The following is a 16,756-nucleotide window of genomic DNA, read 5'->3' as shown; positions in this document are numbered from 1 at the left end:
GTGGAAGAAATTAGTTTGAATATTGTGGAAACTAGGCTGATGCCTGTCCACATGCACTGCTGACTATGAGTTGTTTAGCATATTTGAAGAGCTCTTTTACATTAAATGGCCTGTGCCTTCAAATCCTTTTTCAACACATAGGACCCTGCACTTTGGGTACAATAAACAAAAAAGAAACATGTTTCATAGCTGTAAGTACATGTGGAAATGCCAAGTTAGAAAACACGATAAAATCAGAGGGATTCATTTTCAGGATTTTGACAATATCAAGTATCTGTGTCAGTTCTATCCCCTTAACATTACCAGATACTATGTTTCTCCAACCTCATTTGCATATTACACTGCAGCACAGTACATGCACATGTCGTTATTAAAGGAACTATCTAATAATTCTCCAACATGCACCTATTTCCTTGACCTTAAAATCACTACTCCAGAAAAAAACGTTAATGACGCTAGCATGCTAGCAGTGCTACAAGTCTAACAAATCACTTATTAAACCATTTATTCAACCACTTCATTAATAAACCACTTACGCATTTCAAATTGACGAGTAATAATTTACATGAACATTTCTGGCAGGGAATAAAAGCTAAAGAGAATGATACCATGCTGGCGTAATAAACGCCTGTTCTTCTTCCTCACTTAATACAGTCAGTAAGGAAGCAATACAAAAATGCATCTTAACCCTCTTCCTGCACTCTGAACACATTTCTGTTATGACATTTTATGAGTGAATACCAAACATTAGATATTGCACAAAATAAATGATCCCTACAGTTCCTCTTTTCTTACCATACCAGTCTTCAAATGCCTCATGCCTAGCAAGACGGACATATACTTTCTCTGCAGAGAAACACAGACTCCCAGCTTTTGCAGGTTTACCACCTCTGATTTCTACTCATATTGTCCAGAGGCAGTCCAAGATTTGCCTTTGTTATTGGTCCACCATCTCCATGTGGACTGCAGGCTGCTGCTCTCCAAGCCTCAGTAAAACCACCTCTCTCATTATTAATGAGTTCCTGGTTGGGGACCTTGGGACTTTTCGTGGTTATAGCCAATCATCAGCCATCAAAGTGGGCCACTGAAGAGGGGGCTTTGGTGACATCATTGGTGACTTCAAAGGAGGGTCCCAGTCGGGGCATCGTGGTGGCCGGTTGACCCAGGTAAGCTACCATAAATAGGAAGTCATTGGTTCGGCGGGGACCGGTGACTGCTACACCTCTCATGGCCTTGGTGGCGACCTTGGAGGAGCTTTTTAAGCTGGAGCCTCGTCGGGGAGCCTCACAACACAGAAGGGCTTGGAAACATCTGTAAAACTGGGGCAAGCATACAACACAAACACGTGATCAGAAATGGACTACACTGCAAAATTACACAAAAGATCACAGGAGATAAAATTGAGACTTGCTAAGAAGAGTAGTAGTGTAATATGTTTCTAGACCTTGTCTGAATACAATGAATACAAATATTACATCCATAACAGATCACCTGATTTTGCCCAAACCAAGTGTGAGCCTCCGTGACGTCATCCATTGGTTTGTAAACACTGTTTTGAAGCCTCAAGTTTGGCATTATTGTCATTGCCATGGCTGTTTGTTGGAGCCAGCGAGTGTGTTGTACTGCGAGTTGAGCTGCACTCGTCCGTAGAAGGGAACAAGGGCAGCTTGCCTGGTCACACACACTCTCGTATAACAGCCGTAACAGAATCTTGATTCATATTTGACAATAATTAACAAAATTGTCATTAAAACTAGTGATTGGGACCATAAACTCATTAAGAAACCATTTACTAAGCTAATAAATTAAGTGAGAAGTCGGGTCATTTCTCCATTAGACTGTATGGTATAAATGTTTTATTGCAGCCAATGAATCTGCCTTTTGCTGGCCTTTACATGAAATGCAAGACTATATTACTAAATAAACTAAATTAAGACACTTCTGCGTCTGCTTAACTTCATAGATCCGAAAGCTCTGTCCATTATATATACTGTCAATGGGCCAAACATACATTGGATTCAAGTTGCTGCTTCTACCAATGGGAGGATAATTTAACCTTTAGGCAAATTACAAATAATTATGACTAATCAGACCCCTCTTTTATCTCCCTGCCCTCCTTTGTACCCATAATACTACTTTGTCATTGGGGTTATTGTGTTGCTTACCGTTTCATGTGGAACAATACCCCAAGGGACACATTATTTGTAAAGTTTTAAAAGTATATTAAATATTCATCTAATTACATTCTCAGTCACAAGCGTGAACCATTACTGCATTTTCAGTTGGATAAGTGATTTAGCTAATTGCTTATAAAAACTGGCAAGCTGGGGGTGAGAGAAAAGCAAACAGAGGATCAGGGACAGCCAATTTCAATCAATTGGGTTTTTCTATTTTCTCTTGGGTGAGCTAACCACCCAAGGTTTCCATTATGTACTTAATCATTTTCATAGTGCAGTTGTGTCAAATGGGTCTTTTGCGAAGCAAGTTCTGAATTTAAGAGTTTGGAGTAAAAGATGCTTTTTTAGGCAATACACTTTATACCTTGACCTGCTTGCTTCTTATTCTGTTGTCCACATAGATGAATCCCAGCAAAGATCCCTGAGGCATTTGCTCCCTAGTCGAGAATGGACATTTTAACACACAAAAAATAGGCAAAAACTGAGAATGAGACTACCACAACCAGTGCACCAGTCTTAGATAACACTGTCATATAAAAATGCTATTAGTGATTCCTTGTCTTGGTCAGCCACTGATGGTATGGGACTGTCTGAACATAAAATTGTGATCAATAGTAAATACATTTTAGAGCATGCGTGCTCAGCCCACCTTGAAAAATACTTTGGCTTCGAGCAATGGTGGAGACCCTGTAGAAACTTGTTCTAGAACAGCTGCGGCCCATGGTCAAATCTTGTCTGGACCCTCTCCAGTTCGCCTACCAGCCCTGACTGGGAGTTGAGGACACCATCATTTTCCTGGGTGATATTTTTTGAATCTCCAGTGCTTTCAGCACCATCTGGCCAGCTCTGCTGGGTGAGAAGCTGACAGTGATGGAGGTGGATGCTCCCCTTGTGTCCTGGATTGTGACAATACCTGACTGGCAGATCACAGTCTGTGCATCTGCAACACTGTGTCGGACAGAGTAGTCAGCAACACCGGGGCCCCACAGGGAACTGTACTTTCTCTCTTCCTCTTCACCCTTTATACCACGGACTTCAGCGACCACACAAAGTCCTGCCACCTTCAGAAGTTTTCTGATGACTGTGCTGTGGTTGGATGTATCAGCAAGGGTGCTGAGACTAGCAGCCTTTAATCTGTCACCAATACTGCAGTTTTTAAAGGATTCAGCTATTATTACTATTTATTAATTATTCAATAAACATCTGTCATATACTATAGCATTCATATATTTCTGTCTTCTATATATTGTACAATGTACATACTTCAGACTCCTGTTATATCTTTCTTTTTTTAAAATATATTTTCTATATATATATTGTTAGATGATATTATAATATAATAGCTATTTTAATGTTCTTATTATTTCTATTTCTTTAATGTCTTGTGAACACCTTGAGTAACTAGCTAAACAAATTTCCCCCCAGGAGGAAGTATTTCTTATTCTGATTCTAAAAACCCATTGAACTGCTCTTTTACCACCAACTCCTATTAGGGCCTGTCACATTCTTGTAACTTTGTACAGTATGCGTCAGCAATTTCTTCTGCTCAAGTGGGCATCAGTGAGAGAAATGTGGTCATCCATAACCATCCCTTAATTTTTTATTTTTTTTTAAAGGTGGGAGGCAAAGGCGATCAGCACTTTGCCACTCAATGTTTCAGTTGTCTGCAATGCACTCCTGTAAGAATCATTCCAGTGTGTTTGACTATTTAAAAGCTGCTGCAGCTGGAACCTGACTTATGCACCCAGTGTGTTGCGCATGCAGAGTAGAGTGGTGAAGCCCAGATGTACCTGTTACAGCAACCCAATATCCTAGAAATTATGTCTATGTTGGACAATACTGCATCTCATGATTTACGGCCATTGCCAACCATCGGTTGAGATATAACTAAACCAACTAGAGATATAACCATAAACATATTTCCTCAAACTGATAACATTGTTTCAATGATTTTGCAGACTGGCTACACCGCAACAAATACAACCAGCAGAAAGATTCGGATCACATCAAAATATTTTGTGGAAAGAAAGGACGGGCTGTCTCTAAGGTACAGCGGAAAGGCATTGAAATGTATACACCATCTGTCAGTGTATAATAAATAGTGAATGGAACCCTGGATACATTTTTCAAACTGAGAAACAGACCTGGAAGTCTCAGGATTATGATTGCATGCAGATCTTCCTGTTTTACAACAAGTTCTACACATAACAGAGCCCCTGTGTTGCTCAGCTCAAAGTCTGGGTATTTGCTGATGGACAGATAGAAAGACTCTAAATAATTGAGGGCCCCGGCTGCAGGTTGAAAGCATAACAATGCATTCAGGGTATTTGGCTATACTTTAAATTCCAGGCATTTCCAACCACATCCAAGACATATTCTCAACACAGGCAAAAACACAATTTAGACCATTTTCAAGTCCTCTTCCTCAGTTCCTGTTAATGTAGACTCTGAAGATGCCACTCTTAAGTAAACGTAGTATACTTAGTATACTTTGTGAGTTTCATGTATACTTATAGTCTACTACATTTTCTCATGAGTGCAACATATGATGAAACTCTTTCACAGCATCTGGTTAGGGCAGAGACACCACAAAAGTGTACACAATGAGAGCATCTAAACTATGAACAATATTATATTGTGACAGTGAGTGAGAGAGAAAAAGACAGTTGATGGATTCATCAAAACACATTCATAAAATACAATTCATAAAAGTAACAGGAAGAAGCCCAGCAAACTTTGTAACAATTAAAGGACCAGTGTGTAGGATTTAGTGGCATCTAGCGGTGTAATTGCAACTCTGTAGCTACTAACAAGTATTGCCTGTGAAGCCAAAGCCTCATATGTTATTCAACTCCATTGTTGTCAAAAATGCATGAAAAAAACATAAATGAGCCACACTGCTGCACTGGGTGATGTGCTACTCCACCACAATGAGCACGAACACTGTATTCGATTCCACATACCCTGTCATGTTGCTGTAAATACTCGCTACTGCACCAAATCTGCAGCTGAGAATAGTCCCCAGCAAATACATTACTCATACAACAATTTAAGCAGTGTTTGCTAATAACTACAGTTCTCCAGTAAAATATATACTATATATTAAGGCTGCAACTAACGATTATTTTCATTATCAATTAATCTGTTCATTATTTTCTCAATTTATTGTTAGCCCAAGGTGGTGTCCTCGAATGTCTTATTTTCTCCACAACCCACTTCTCAGTTCAAAGTCTGTGTTCAAACATGAATTTTTTACCCCACCATGAACTCATCTTGTGAGAATTTTGTAGTCATTTGATTCGACATTGAACCTCTCGTGCTGAAAAACTGTCTGTCAAATGCTTGCTGGGTATGAACAGATGCAGAAGAGAAAAATGCCTCAGGACAAAAAATAAAATTTTCCTCTTGCTGCATCTTTGTGCTACACATCCGTCCCCTGTCTCAGTCTGTCCATAACCTATAGGTCATTGGAGTGAAGTCTAGCGAGGAGATGTAAAGAACTGAGACAATCCACACCTCTCTGTGGTGCTGATACACGCTCCCTGCTCCCCTCAGCTGTCCAAACAACACACTGAAAAGTGTTTGAAAGATGGAAGACGGGGGTGGATGCAACAGACAAACGTTAGAGGATGAAGTTAGTTAAGACACAGAGGCCTCAAGGCTAAGGTCAAGAGAAAGGTGAAGGCAATGACAGATAAATAGATAAAGCGTGACAGGGAGATGGAAGGAGCGAGATGCACTGACAGAGTATTTTGGAGAGAGAGGGTTGAAGATGACACAGGGTCATTTCAGACTGCTCACATCAGGTTTGGGTGATGCTTTCTATGATCTGGCCTGATGCTCTACGGGTAGAGGATGACAACAAGAGGGTCAAATGTCAGGCATCATCTCAGATAATAAGGCCTTCATCTATTTATTTTTTTTAAGAATTGGACGTCCACTCGGATCCAGTGTTTGTCTGTTAGTACGTGACTGTACACAAGGATACTTTCATTAGCAGTACACACGTTGGCTTTGCAGGAGGAGACAACATTATTGTTTGTTGTTGTATAAAAGTCCAACATAATCCAAAAATATGCATGGGGTAAGCCATTTTTTCATATTCCATAAAAGGTTGCATTTATCCACACTGCAGAGCTGGGTGCAAAATGAATAGATCCTACTCTCTTTTAATTGAGTTCTTTGTGACACTAATATCCAAAACTTTGCAGTGTTGTCATCACAGTCTGGGAAGAGTTCAATTGCAGACAGTCAATCACTTCAGTAAATTATACCTAATGCGGTTTAAGGGATCTAAATGAAGTGAGTCAATGGCAGGAAGCATTGAGCTTCTTTTATAGGCATCATCAGATAAGCCACTACTTCATTTGACAATTGCGTGACTTAATTTGATCCAATAAACTCCCCAGTGTTGTGAAGTATCCCGCAGATGCTAGAATGTAATATAAAAATGAAAAGATCTCGGAGCTGTAGCTGGGAAAAATAATGAGTGCCACACAGGAACATGTGAACAGAATGACAATCATCTGATATCCTCTTGGGATTTCCTGGCACATTCTAAATTCAGTGAAGGGATTCAGTGTTTATATTGTGTGTATCAATCATTTCCGGAACTTTCAAGTGTCTCAGTCAAGATTTCCTGCAACATCTCATTTCCGTGATGGAGAGAGCCATTGACTTATCACATCCTAACAGATCAGTTCCTTGCCTCAAACATGGTTCTTCAACAAACTATCCAAGATCTATCTAGGATCTATCCAAGTTCCTGTTTTGAAGTGGCCTGAGGAGTGAGATGATTCTGATGGGGTTAAATAAGCAGCTCCCCGAAAACCAAGAACCAAAACCAATACTTTGGTTCCTCGAAGCAGTAATGTTTCACCAGTGTTGATGGTTACTGCTTTCTATCACAACTTATGAAATATGTTTACGGTATATGCAGCTACATAGAACCTATAGTACTTGAAACTGCCAAGGCCTTGCAGCATTGTTGAGTGCTCCCTTTTGAAATTTCTATTTAATTACATCAGAAAAAGCACAATGTTTCAAATCAATATTGGCTCTCTATCTTGGTCTTGGTTTTAATACCTCTGTACCTAATGAAGAACCAATTTGTGCTTGAAACATTGTTCTTTTTCTCTCGTAATAAAACATACATTTTAAAGTGAGCATTCAACGTTCAAGTGTTGCGAGTTCTTAGGAGGCAGAAATGAGGCAATAAGGCTCTAATATTTTTCATAATATTGCTGCTACGCCTTGATAACACAGTCTCCAGCTGCAGTGACAGGTTTCAGAACTTTATGATGAGTTATCATTTATTTAATAGGTTTGAACAAATAGTGCTAGATTGGCTGAAACACAACACACAGAAAGTTATACCCCCACAAGCACAAACTTATGGTTCAACCAATTGGTTCAATTGGAGTCCACTTTCCTCTCTAACTTTTTGATTCTAAACTGAAAACTGAAATCTCATCCAAGAGGACATGGAAGTAGTTTAACAATACAGACAATAGTGCATGCATAGTCTTAGGTGTAATGCCAAAGGGTTAAATTAAAGTATGTTTCTATTTAAATTTTCCAATTAAAAGTATAATCATATAAAGATAATATAATGCATTACAGCGATGCCTAAAGGCTCCTAAGATTATGTCAAAAATGCATTTTCCATTTAGGTCAAATGATGGTTGGAGTTCTTAAAACTAGTTTATAAACTACAGTCAAACATGCATCAACTACACTGTCATGGGTTAAGCTTGAAGCCATTTCATCTCATCTTAAAACTGTTATTTCTTCTTTTAAACATTGAACGAGGCCTGCTGACAGGGTGGGCCCCCAGTTACTGAATAATATAATCCTTAATATTGCTCACATTGTTGTTATATTACTTTATTACTACTGTGTTATAATATAACAGAACACAAGAAAATTGCCAAAAGTATATTCTTATTGAATCATAAAAAAATCAGAACACTAGTTCAGTTAATAATTTTAAGCCATTCTGCTGTACCTATAAAATATATATACTTACAATACCACATTTTAACATGTCATTTCTGATATCCGAATATCTATCATTCTGTGCGTCCTGTCCAGATTCTCTCCAGATAACGGGGTGTAACTGGTGTTACTAGCTTTTACTACCAGTTTACCACAGAGAAACTAAAGGCTGTGCAAGTCCATAATCCACACAGTAATCCCCCATGTGGTAACAATATCAACATCACTTCAGTACCTTTTATCATTGACTTCATTGATAAACAAGATTTATTTTTAGTAAAATCATTTTCACTATCAACAGTTTAACTACAGTATGAATAGAATCTGCTGTATTCCCAGTTTATCCCTTATGCTAAGATTAGCAGAACAGTTTTGCAGCCACTAATCCACCACACTAAACTACTTCTCCACTCTCCATTCATTCTTTAATTAGTCAGTTAACTCCAAACTGCAAACTAAAAACTGTCCAGTTGTCCATCCTTCCCTGTTTCATACTGGCAAACCTGCCAGTGACCCTGAAAAAATTAGACAGAACAACAAGACTTGCAAAAGAAGGGTCTTGGCCATGACCCCTATGTACACAAGATTTCTTTCTCTTTTTTAAAAAAGTTTTCAGTACTTTGGCCCTTGTAGAATATGTAACACAATGGAACCAACCATTTGAAAAGAAAAAGAAATTCAAATTCTTTCCATTCAAAACGGGACACAGACCTATTTCAAATGTATTCTGCATATTCTTTTTTAGCTGATTCATCCATATCAGACTAAATTAATTAAGGTCAGGGGGCCCTTTCAAGGGTACACACAGTACAGTATGGACACAGTGCCACCTGAACAGATAATAGATAGCTTAAAAAAAAGTTTTCTGACTTGCACTATACAATAGTGTTTTAAGTCAGTAAAAATTTAATTTATGGTTAAAAAAAAAGGAGAGTAGGGTGGGATCTTATGGGCCCTCATGATGAGTGTGGGTCATCTCGTCATGAATCTGGTATTGAGCAAAAAAGTGAGCAGTTTAATAGATTATTTTATAACAATTATCCTCTTCAATGTCTTCTGGTGGTCTTTATGGATAAATAACCATTTTCCATTGCTTCCACTACAATCCTCCCTCCTTTAAAACAGTTAAAACTCCATATGTCGGTCTAAGAATAAGTAGAGCTATACAGAACAGAATAAGGTATAAACAAAAAATATATTGAATAAAAAATGTTCTCTATCTTATTATAAATTAATATTAAAGGTCCAGTGTGTTATATTTAGGAGGATCTGTTGGGAGAAATAGAATATTCCAATTGTAGGTGTGTTTTCATTAGTGTATAATCACCTGAATATAGGAATCGTGTTTTCATTAAATTGGAATGAGCCGTTTTTATCTACAGACGCTCACGCTGCAGTTTGCCTCCTTCACATTGGTTCTTTAACATAATCCAAAAATGTTAGAAAATGGTTATTATTTACTGAGAGATGTGTATCCATATTTCCTAGAATGCCATGCTATGTGTATTTCACTCTCACTTTTGTAAGGCACAAAGTTACAGCACACAGCTGGAAGTGGCTGCAAGCAAGTGAGACACAGACAGCCCAAGAGCTGTTAGCAAGACAGAGAGACTTGAGAGAGATGTGCTGCAAGCTGCACATCAACTTAATGTTACTGTTATTTGCTGACGTCAAACTCTGGGAGTCTCATAAATGAGGGCCCCAAAGCTCCAGTTAACAAATAGTGGAATTAAACTGAATGAAGAGAGCATGGGAGAAATAAATATAAATGCACATAAGGTAGACAACCCTGTTATTAAACCAGTGATGGAGTATATCCCTCAGAATATCACAGGGCCTCAAACTGTCAGTCATGATGAAGCAAGTCACTGCAATAAACTAGGAGGATGATGGATTTATATTCTGGAATGATGAACCTGCAATTTCATTATTTTGGAGCTTTGCTACTTGGCTGGTGTTCTTAAAAGTTCTGTAGCTAAAAAATGACAGTTTACTGGTACTTCACCTAATTTAAGCCACTTTTGCAGTAGTGTTTGTAATTACAATTATGTAAATGCGGTAGGGTCATCTGAGAAGTTGCAAAAGGACTCACGGTTCATGTTGCCCTATAAACAACATAAACAATGTTTTATGTCCCTGTATGTCCTTTTAGGTTTGCAAAAGTTTTTGCAGCAAAGCTCTCGTGTCCTCTCAGCAGACATTCAGTACAAACCACCACGTTATCATAGGAGACACAAAGTCAATTCATTGTTAACTTACCCTTGCTTCCTCGGTTTTTCCGTGCAGGCTCCCGACATTCACCTCAGGCCTCTAGGCTGTGAGTGCCACTGACCGTTGATGGGGACAAACACACCAGTTGCTACTTGTATCTGTACAGCATTTTTAGTCTTCAACTCGCCTCAACTCACAGTTTCCATAGTAACGGGCTGGGAGGAATTGAAGACTGAAAAAGACATACAGGAGATTTGGTGTCCCTCTCTCTCACGCTGTCCTGCGGTAGAGGATGTGTGGGCTAAAATGTCCCTGTAAGGTCAGTCAGCTGCCGTGGGGGCTTGAGTAGGATGGGAACGTGAGATTGAACAGACGGCAATGCAGAGGAGGCTGCCGTACCTCCAGATGACAGACATCTGGAACAAGGTGTAATTTTGTTTTGCTTTTCAACTCTTGACAGTAACTATGTGAAGAAAGTTTACACTTGAATGGCTTTGGGAACTGTGATAAGATTTGCTCTCCAATATATAGTACTGTATATAATTCTCTGTACATGAAATCCTGAGTCTGAAGGGAATATTTTCTCAAACCTTACACAGCATTTCGTGCTTCCCTTAATAGAACAGAATGAGATGATAAAGATTACATTGAGGGGAAAAAGTTTTATCGGTCTGCCCCAGAGGGAATGGAGGACAATCTTGGTTATCTTTGTGTTTTTTTCCTCGCCATGATGAACTGTGTTTCAAAAAGGAAAAAAACATCTTAAATCTTATGTGTGAATGTATTGTTTGTGAAGAGTTTTGCTTGAGAGGAACTGTTTTAAGTACAAAGTAGAATTTAAGTTAAGTTCCAGACCACCATACATCCAAAATGTATATTCTAAATCAAAGTAACATGTCTTCAGCGATAAGGAGTTCAGTCTGTGGAATTAATATTATCATCTGTACCCAAGGACAGAAGTTACCTGCAGTTAGCTTTAACTTTAGATTTATGTTATTAATCATTTTATAATATGTCCGAAGTTCCTCAAATCTAATTTAAGACACTCAGATATTTAATCTAATGACTTTGATCTCCTTTACTGAGGAGTGACACTTTGAAGTTGCGTGTCACCTGAAAAAATATGTATGTATCTGAGTAAATGCAGTTGTGAGCGTATGTAATCTTTCATAAACTGGATGTTAGAAATCATGCAAGAAATAAGATGCTGTGTCACTAAAAGGTTTGAACACAAAGAGAAGTTTGAAGGCCCTTATTTTCCTGCTTTTTCCTCATAAAAGGGATGGATTCTGTTCAAATCTCAGTCCATTTCTTCACTGTAGAGCTCAGTGCTTCTCTCCAAAACACACCCAGAGTGCGAGGACTCTCCCCAGCAGTCAAACCCCAAATCCAATTTCTGATTACCCATTGCGTATATGGTGCAGCATAAGGTAGCTGACATATACTGTCGGCTATTAAGTATGCTGAGGCTGCGTCCATGTCACATAATACGTTCTGTAAATAATTAATGTAATAACTAGGAAAAATGTCTGTCAACTTCCTTGTGGGAATTACAGGCAGGATCTGTGCACAGTTTTACAGCTGCTGTTATCACAAGCGTGGGGAAATGGCTGTACATACATGTAGTCTACCTGCTGTAGTGAGTTTGTGTGTGCTCGGTCAGTGTCTCAATGATTAACGTATACTTTAAAACTAAAGAAACCTGAATACAACACAAAGGCAGTAAGCTAGGTAAAAGAGGAAGTGTGTAAACAACAGCGCCTTACTAACCTACAAAGGGGGCCCCGAGGGCAAAAATTTACTGTTAGCCCCGATTGACCTCTCCATTTCTCCCACCCACTATGCATTCTGTATGCATCATTTAATCATCAGTGATAGGTTTGTGGCAATTTGAAAACTTTTAGGAATATGCACCATGTAAGGACTTAACTCTAACTAAAGGGGGCCTCAAAATATGGTAATAATTGGAGTGTCAACATGAGGCCCTTCTTGCTGCAGTGCATATTGTTCTTCTGTGGTGCGTACAATGATCGCCAGTTCATCAGAATATCACAAATGAATTGCCTGTTTTACTCCATTTAAACATGTGTACTTGCAATCACTAATCACAGGATATAGCCTCAGATCAGACTTGAGTTGACAATAATTAAACCAAAGAGTGAGTTTTATCAATGAATTGTTCCATTTGAATGATTTCTAGAGGCCTAAAGAGAGGTGAAATTATCCATAATTCGAGGCAGTTTCCTGCTCTGCCCAGATGGTAACCAAGCCTTGGTAAACAATATTTAAAAAAAGAAGAAAATTATTAAATGAGCAATTTAAGCTAGAATGCTGTGATAATTTAATCAATCAAAGTTATTAACAAACATGTTTTGAAATAACATGGTTAGAGTCACTTTACTACTACTGCATAGTAAGTACTACATTTGGAGCTCTACAGTAAGCGATTTAAATGTTGTCATTGAAAAACACCATGAAATTAGGGCCTATAAAAGTAACTGGAATCACCCATTAAACAATAGCATATCCTTTTGGGGTAAAACTGCATCAGTACTGGTACGGGTTAGGCAGTGTGTCTCATTAAATCCAATTTAAATTCACCTTTGCTGATAATAGCCTAATGTAATTTTCAGGAAAGAGAATCTCGGATTCATTTCAAACATTGTTCTGGACCCTAATCTCCGTCTTGGCTGAACCTGATATTGCTCAATAAAAAGGCCCCTACTAAATGAGTCAACAAACAACCATCAGTCTGGGGATTTAATTGAATAACACAAACAAGCCAGAGTTGCATGATAAATGACGCAACTTTTAAGGTCTGTTGTGATTAATTATTTGAATACAAAGGCTTTGTGTTCCCTGGTCCTTAATCAATAATTTAGTATGTATGTGCAGCTTGTTTATTTTCAGATGTGAGTCTCCACATGTTGCCCACTAGAGGCATAACACGAGGAATGACTGATGAATCATGTCTGATGTTGGAGTTCACTTCCCAACCCTGACTGCCTTTTGGCTTTCATCCTGTCTCCTGTCTCTCTCGCCCTCCAGCCAAAAAAGCATGAGCAGAGCCTGCACCGTCTAGACCCAAGAACTTCTGTCTGTCTTTTCCTTTCGACTTGTGACAGATGTACCGTCATGTGTTTACAGTATTTCTTCCTCAGCTGTTCTGAACTTTCAGGTGTACGTGACAACAAATTAAAGGGCCTGAAAATGTATTTTCTTTGATTGACTTCCTGATTAGTTGAGGTTTTGAGTGTAAATAATACTTAAATATATAATATATGTTTGTTTGTGTTTTTTTTTTACTTTGATTGTTGCTTATTAAGTCTTGAATATTTTAAGGAACAGTTCGACAGTTTGTGAAATACACTTACACACTCTCTGATGCATAATTAGATTACATGAGTTGATGAGTTAGATGTCTGTTTAGGCTCCAGCCAGTAGCTGGTTATCTTGGCTCATGTTAGCTTAACTCTAGCTTGGCTCTGTTCAAAGGTAACAAAATCCACCTACCATCATCTCTAAAGCTCATTGATTAAACAAAAAGTTATCACATGCTAATGGGTACAAAAGCTGAAATGTAAAAATGACAATTTGTGGTTTTACAGGTTATGTGCTGGACATTTTCCTGGTTGGAGGCAGTGATTTCCTGGAGTCTCTGCTTGTTGCTCAGCCAAACTAACTGCTCATTACTATGGCCCAATATTTAACAGGTATGATAGTGGTATCTTCTCATCTAACTGGTTATTTTTCAAAATGTCAGATGTTTCTTTTAATGTTATGGACAATTTATGTACAAAAACGGTTTTATGTTCAGCAGTTATACTGATAACAGTAGTGATAAACTGTGAGATGAAGTGAGCTAATAGGGGCTCATGATGGTTTTATTGACCTTCTCACAGATAACTTAACATTAAATATAGCAATTAAGTAGTACAGTAAATAAACACAATAATAGTCCCAGGCTACAACAACAGACTCATAATAGGAGTTCCCAATTAAAGATAATAACTCCTAAAGTGATTCATAATATTGTCTGAAGTGGCCATGGGCCAAGATTGAGACGCACTGTGAGTTTAAATATCAGCACTTGAGGTGATGGGTGCCCTAATTGCATTGTAAACACCCCCTCTGGCCTCACAAGCAGTCAATAAGTACCAGGAATTGGTTAGAGTCACATGAAAGACCTGGGTCCAGCGATGACAGAATATATTAGATTTGTTGAGAAGCCTGAGTAACACTGAAATGCATGCATGTAGAGGAGGACCTATCCAATGTCTCCTCTCCTATTATTGGATTGTTCATGTCATTAGATAACTTATTATCTTATTGTGATCACAGTGACGCTTCTTGATACACTTTTACAAAGGTAGAAAGCCATCATACACATGTCCAAATGAAACATTATCTCTTCAGTGTGAAATTGCACTGTGCATCTTGAGCGTTTCTCCTCAAATCTGTAACATATGTACATATAATATATCCAAATGTGAAAAAAAACACCTTTTTCATCATCCGCAGTACATAATTTAGATTATTCAGTGTCAAGAAGGCACCGTAATAACATCTGATAGGAATATAAAACAATGACTCATTTCTATCATATAAAACCACCACGAAAACAATGGAGAGGACTGGCCTCAGTAGGCGAGATGACCTCCGCCTGCTGCTTCGTGACAGCGAATGATAAAAGGCACTGACCTCAGCCACGGCCCTCCCTCCCTCCGGTGCTCACCTGTTTATTCATGAAGACATAGATGACTGGGTTGATGACTGTGCTGGTCTTGGCCAGGACTGAGGGGATGATGCTTGCCTCGGGTGTGACCATGCCCGCCGGCCCGAAGGTGGCCAGCAGGGCCATGATGCCGTAAGGCAGCCAGCACAACAGGTAGCAGATCACCATTATGACCACCATGAATAGCACACGCTGCTCACGTTTCCTGCTCATTGATGCATTGATCCCGCTCACCTGGAGACAGTGAGAAAAGAACAGGAGGGATGAGAAATAAGACTTGATGATGACACGACGTGTTTAGACATATAAGGTTTTTAACTTTTGCTGCCACAAGGCATTTGAAGTTTCCCCTATGGGAAAGAGCTGTTAGAAAAGAAGTCTAGGAAGTAAAATGCAGGAGCGACAGAATAGAGTGCAGGTCAAAGGGGGTGAAGTGGGAGATTGAAAGGCGTACGGAGAAGGCAGTGAGCAGGAAACAGACAGAAGAGGCGCCAGGGAAACTCATCTCCGCATCTCCAGAAGGACCGTAATCAGTGAGGAGACAGGCAGTAGAAGAAGAATATTACTGAGAGTGCTTTGTTATTACTGATCATTGGATTTACTAGAAATCTTGATCTCAAACCCAAATATTAAGTGTTCGGTGGTGGTTCTGACAAAAACACATGGACACACACACAGTGTAGGTCTCACAATTGTTTATTTTTTTGGTCATCATTCCCCTTGGTAATAAGATAATAATAGATTGTAATAAATTGACATTTGAGGGAAATTCACTTATTTGCATCATTGTGGAGAGTTAGAGAAGATAATATCATATTAACCCTTAGGGGTTCCTTAAACTTAAAAAAAAATCACACATTTGTTCCTATGGCAGAAAACTGCCACTTGCAAGAAACTGCTGTAAAAATCTATAAATCAATAATTTACAAGATGAGTCAATCTTTAGAAACTACTTCAGCTGAAATATACAATATCAAATGTTTTTATATTTGGGATTTAACCTTTAAACGCCAATATGTTTATACAACTATGCTGTTTTATTTATGAAAAAACAAAAAACTGAATAATTTCCATAAAATAATGTCAAAGAGTATATGCTTATAAATATTTTTAGGGACTGAGATGGTTCAATGATGGCAGCAACATTGATTTTAATGCATTATTATTTTTCTGCAGTGTCAGATTTAAGCAAAAAATCCACACAGTTGTTCCTAAGGCAGAAAACTGCACCTTCAGCAAAAACTGCTGTAAAAGCCTGATAATCAATATTAAATCAATATTTTTCTACTTTAAATGAGTCAACCTTTTTAGAACTACTTCAGCGTTAGAAATTATAACAGTATCAACGATGGTTTGATTATATTTGGGGGATTTTAAACCCTTTAAAAAGGCCAATATGTTTAACAACTCCGCTGTTGTGGAAAAGGTCTCAGGAGTGTTTGAAACAGTTATTTTTCCCCCTTTTTTGATGTCCTTGCTGCTGTACATCAAATTTCATCTTCAGAATGGAGTTTTTCAGAATAGAGGGTCAAAGGCTAGAAAACACCAAGGATCAGATCTGTCTCTACCTCTGAGGCCCTCCTCCGTGGGAAGGGAACCAAGATCGCTCGGGGGAAGAAAGGAAGCCATCTTCACG

The 16,756-nt window shown here is 38.6% G+C and overlaps 1 protein-coding gene across 1 annotated transcript in view; it reads right to left on the bottom strand.

Annotated features, from left to right (window-relative positions):
• Nucleotides 1-1,064: 1,064 nt before the first annotated feature.
• LOC118334558 (vertebrate ancient opsin-like) overlaps nucleotides 1,065-16,756 on the bottom strand; it is a 55,773-nt gene continuing 40,081 nt past the window's right edge. The window contains exons 3-4 of the mRNA XM_035670487.1: nucleotides 15,121-15,354; nucleotides 1,065-1,319 (exon numbers count right to left, since the gene is read on the bottom strand). Of these exons, the coding sequence (XP_035526380.1) occupies nucleotides 1,065-1,319; nucleotides 15,121-15,354 (489 nt within the window). The remainder of the gene's footprint in view (nucleotides 1,320-15,120; nucleotides 15,355-16,756) is intronic.

Source organism: Morone saxatilis, unplaced genomic scaffold (assembly GCF_004916995.1).
Source record: "Morone saxatilis isolate NCDOM2014 unplaced genomic scaffold, NCSU_SB_2.0 Contig23, whole genome shotgun sequence".
Classification (NCBI taxonomy): domain Eukaryota; kingdom Metazoa; phylum Chordata; class Actinopteri; family Moronidae; genus Morone; species Morone saxatilis.
The sequence above is the reverse complement of the archived record's forward strand: the minus strand, read 5'-3'. Positions and strand labels throughout refer to the sequence as shown.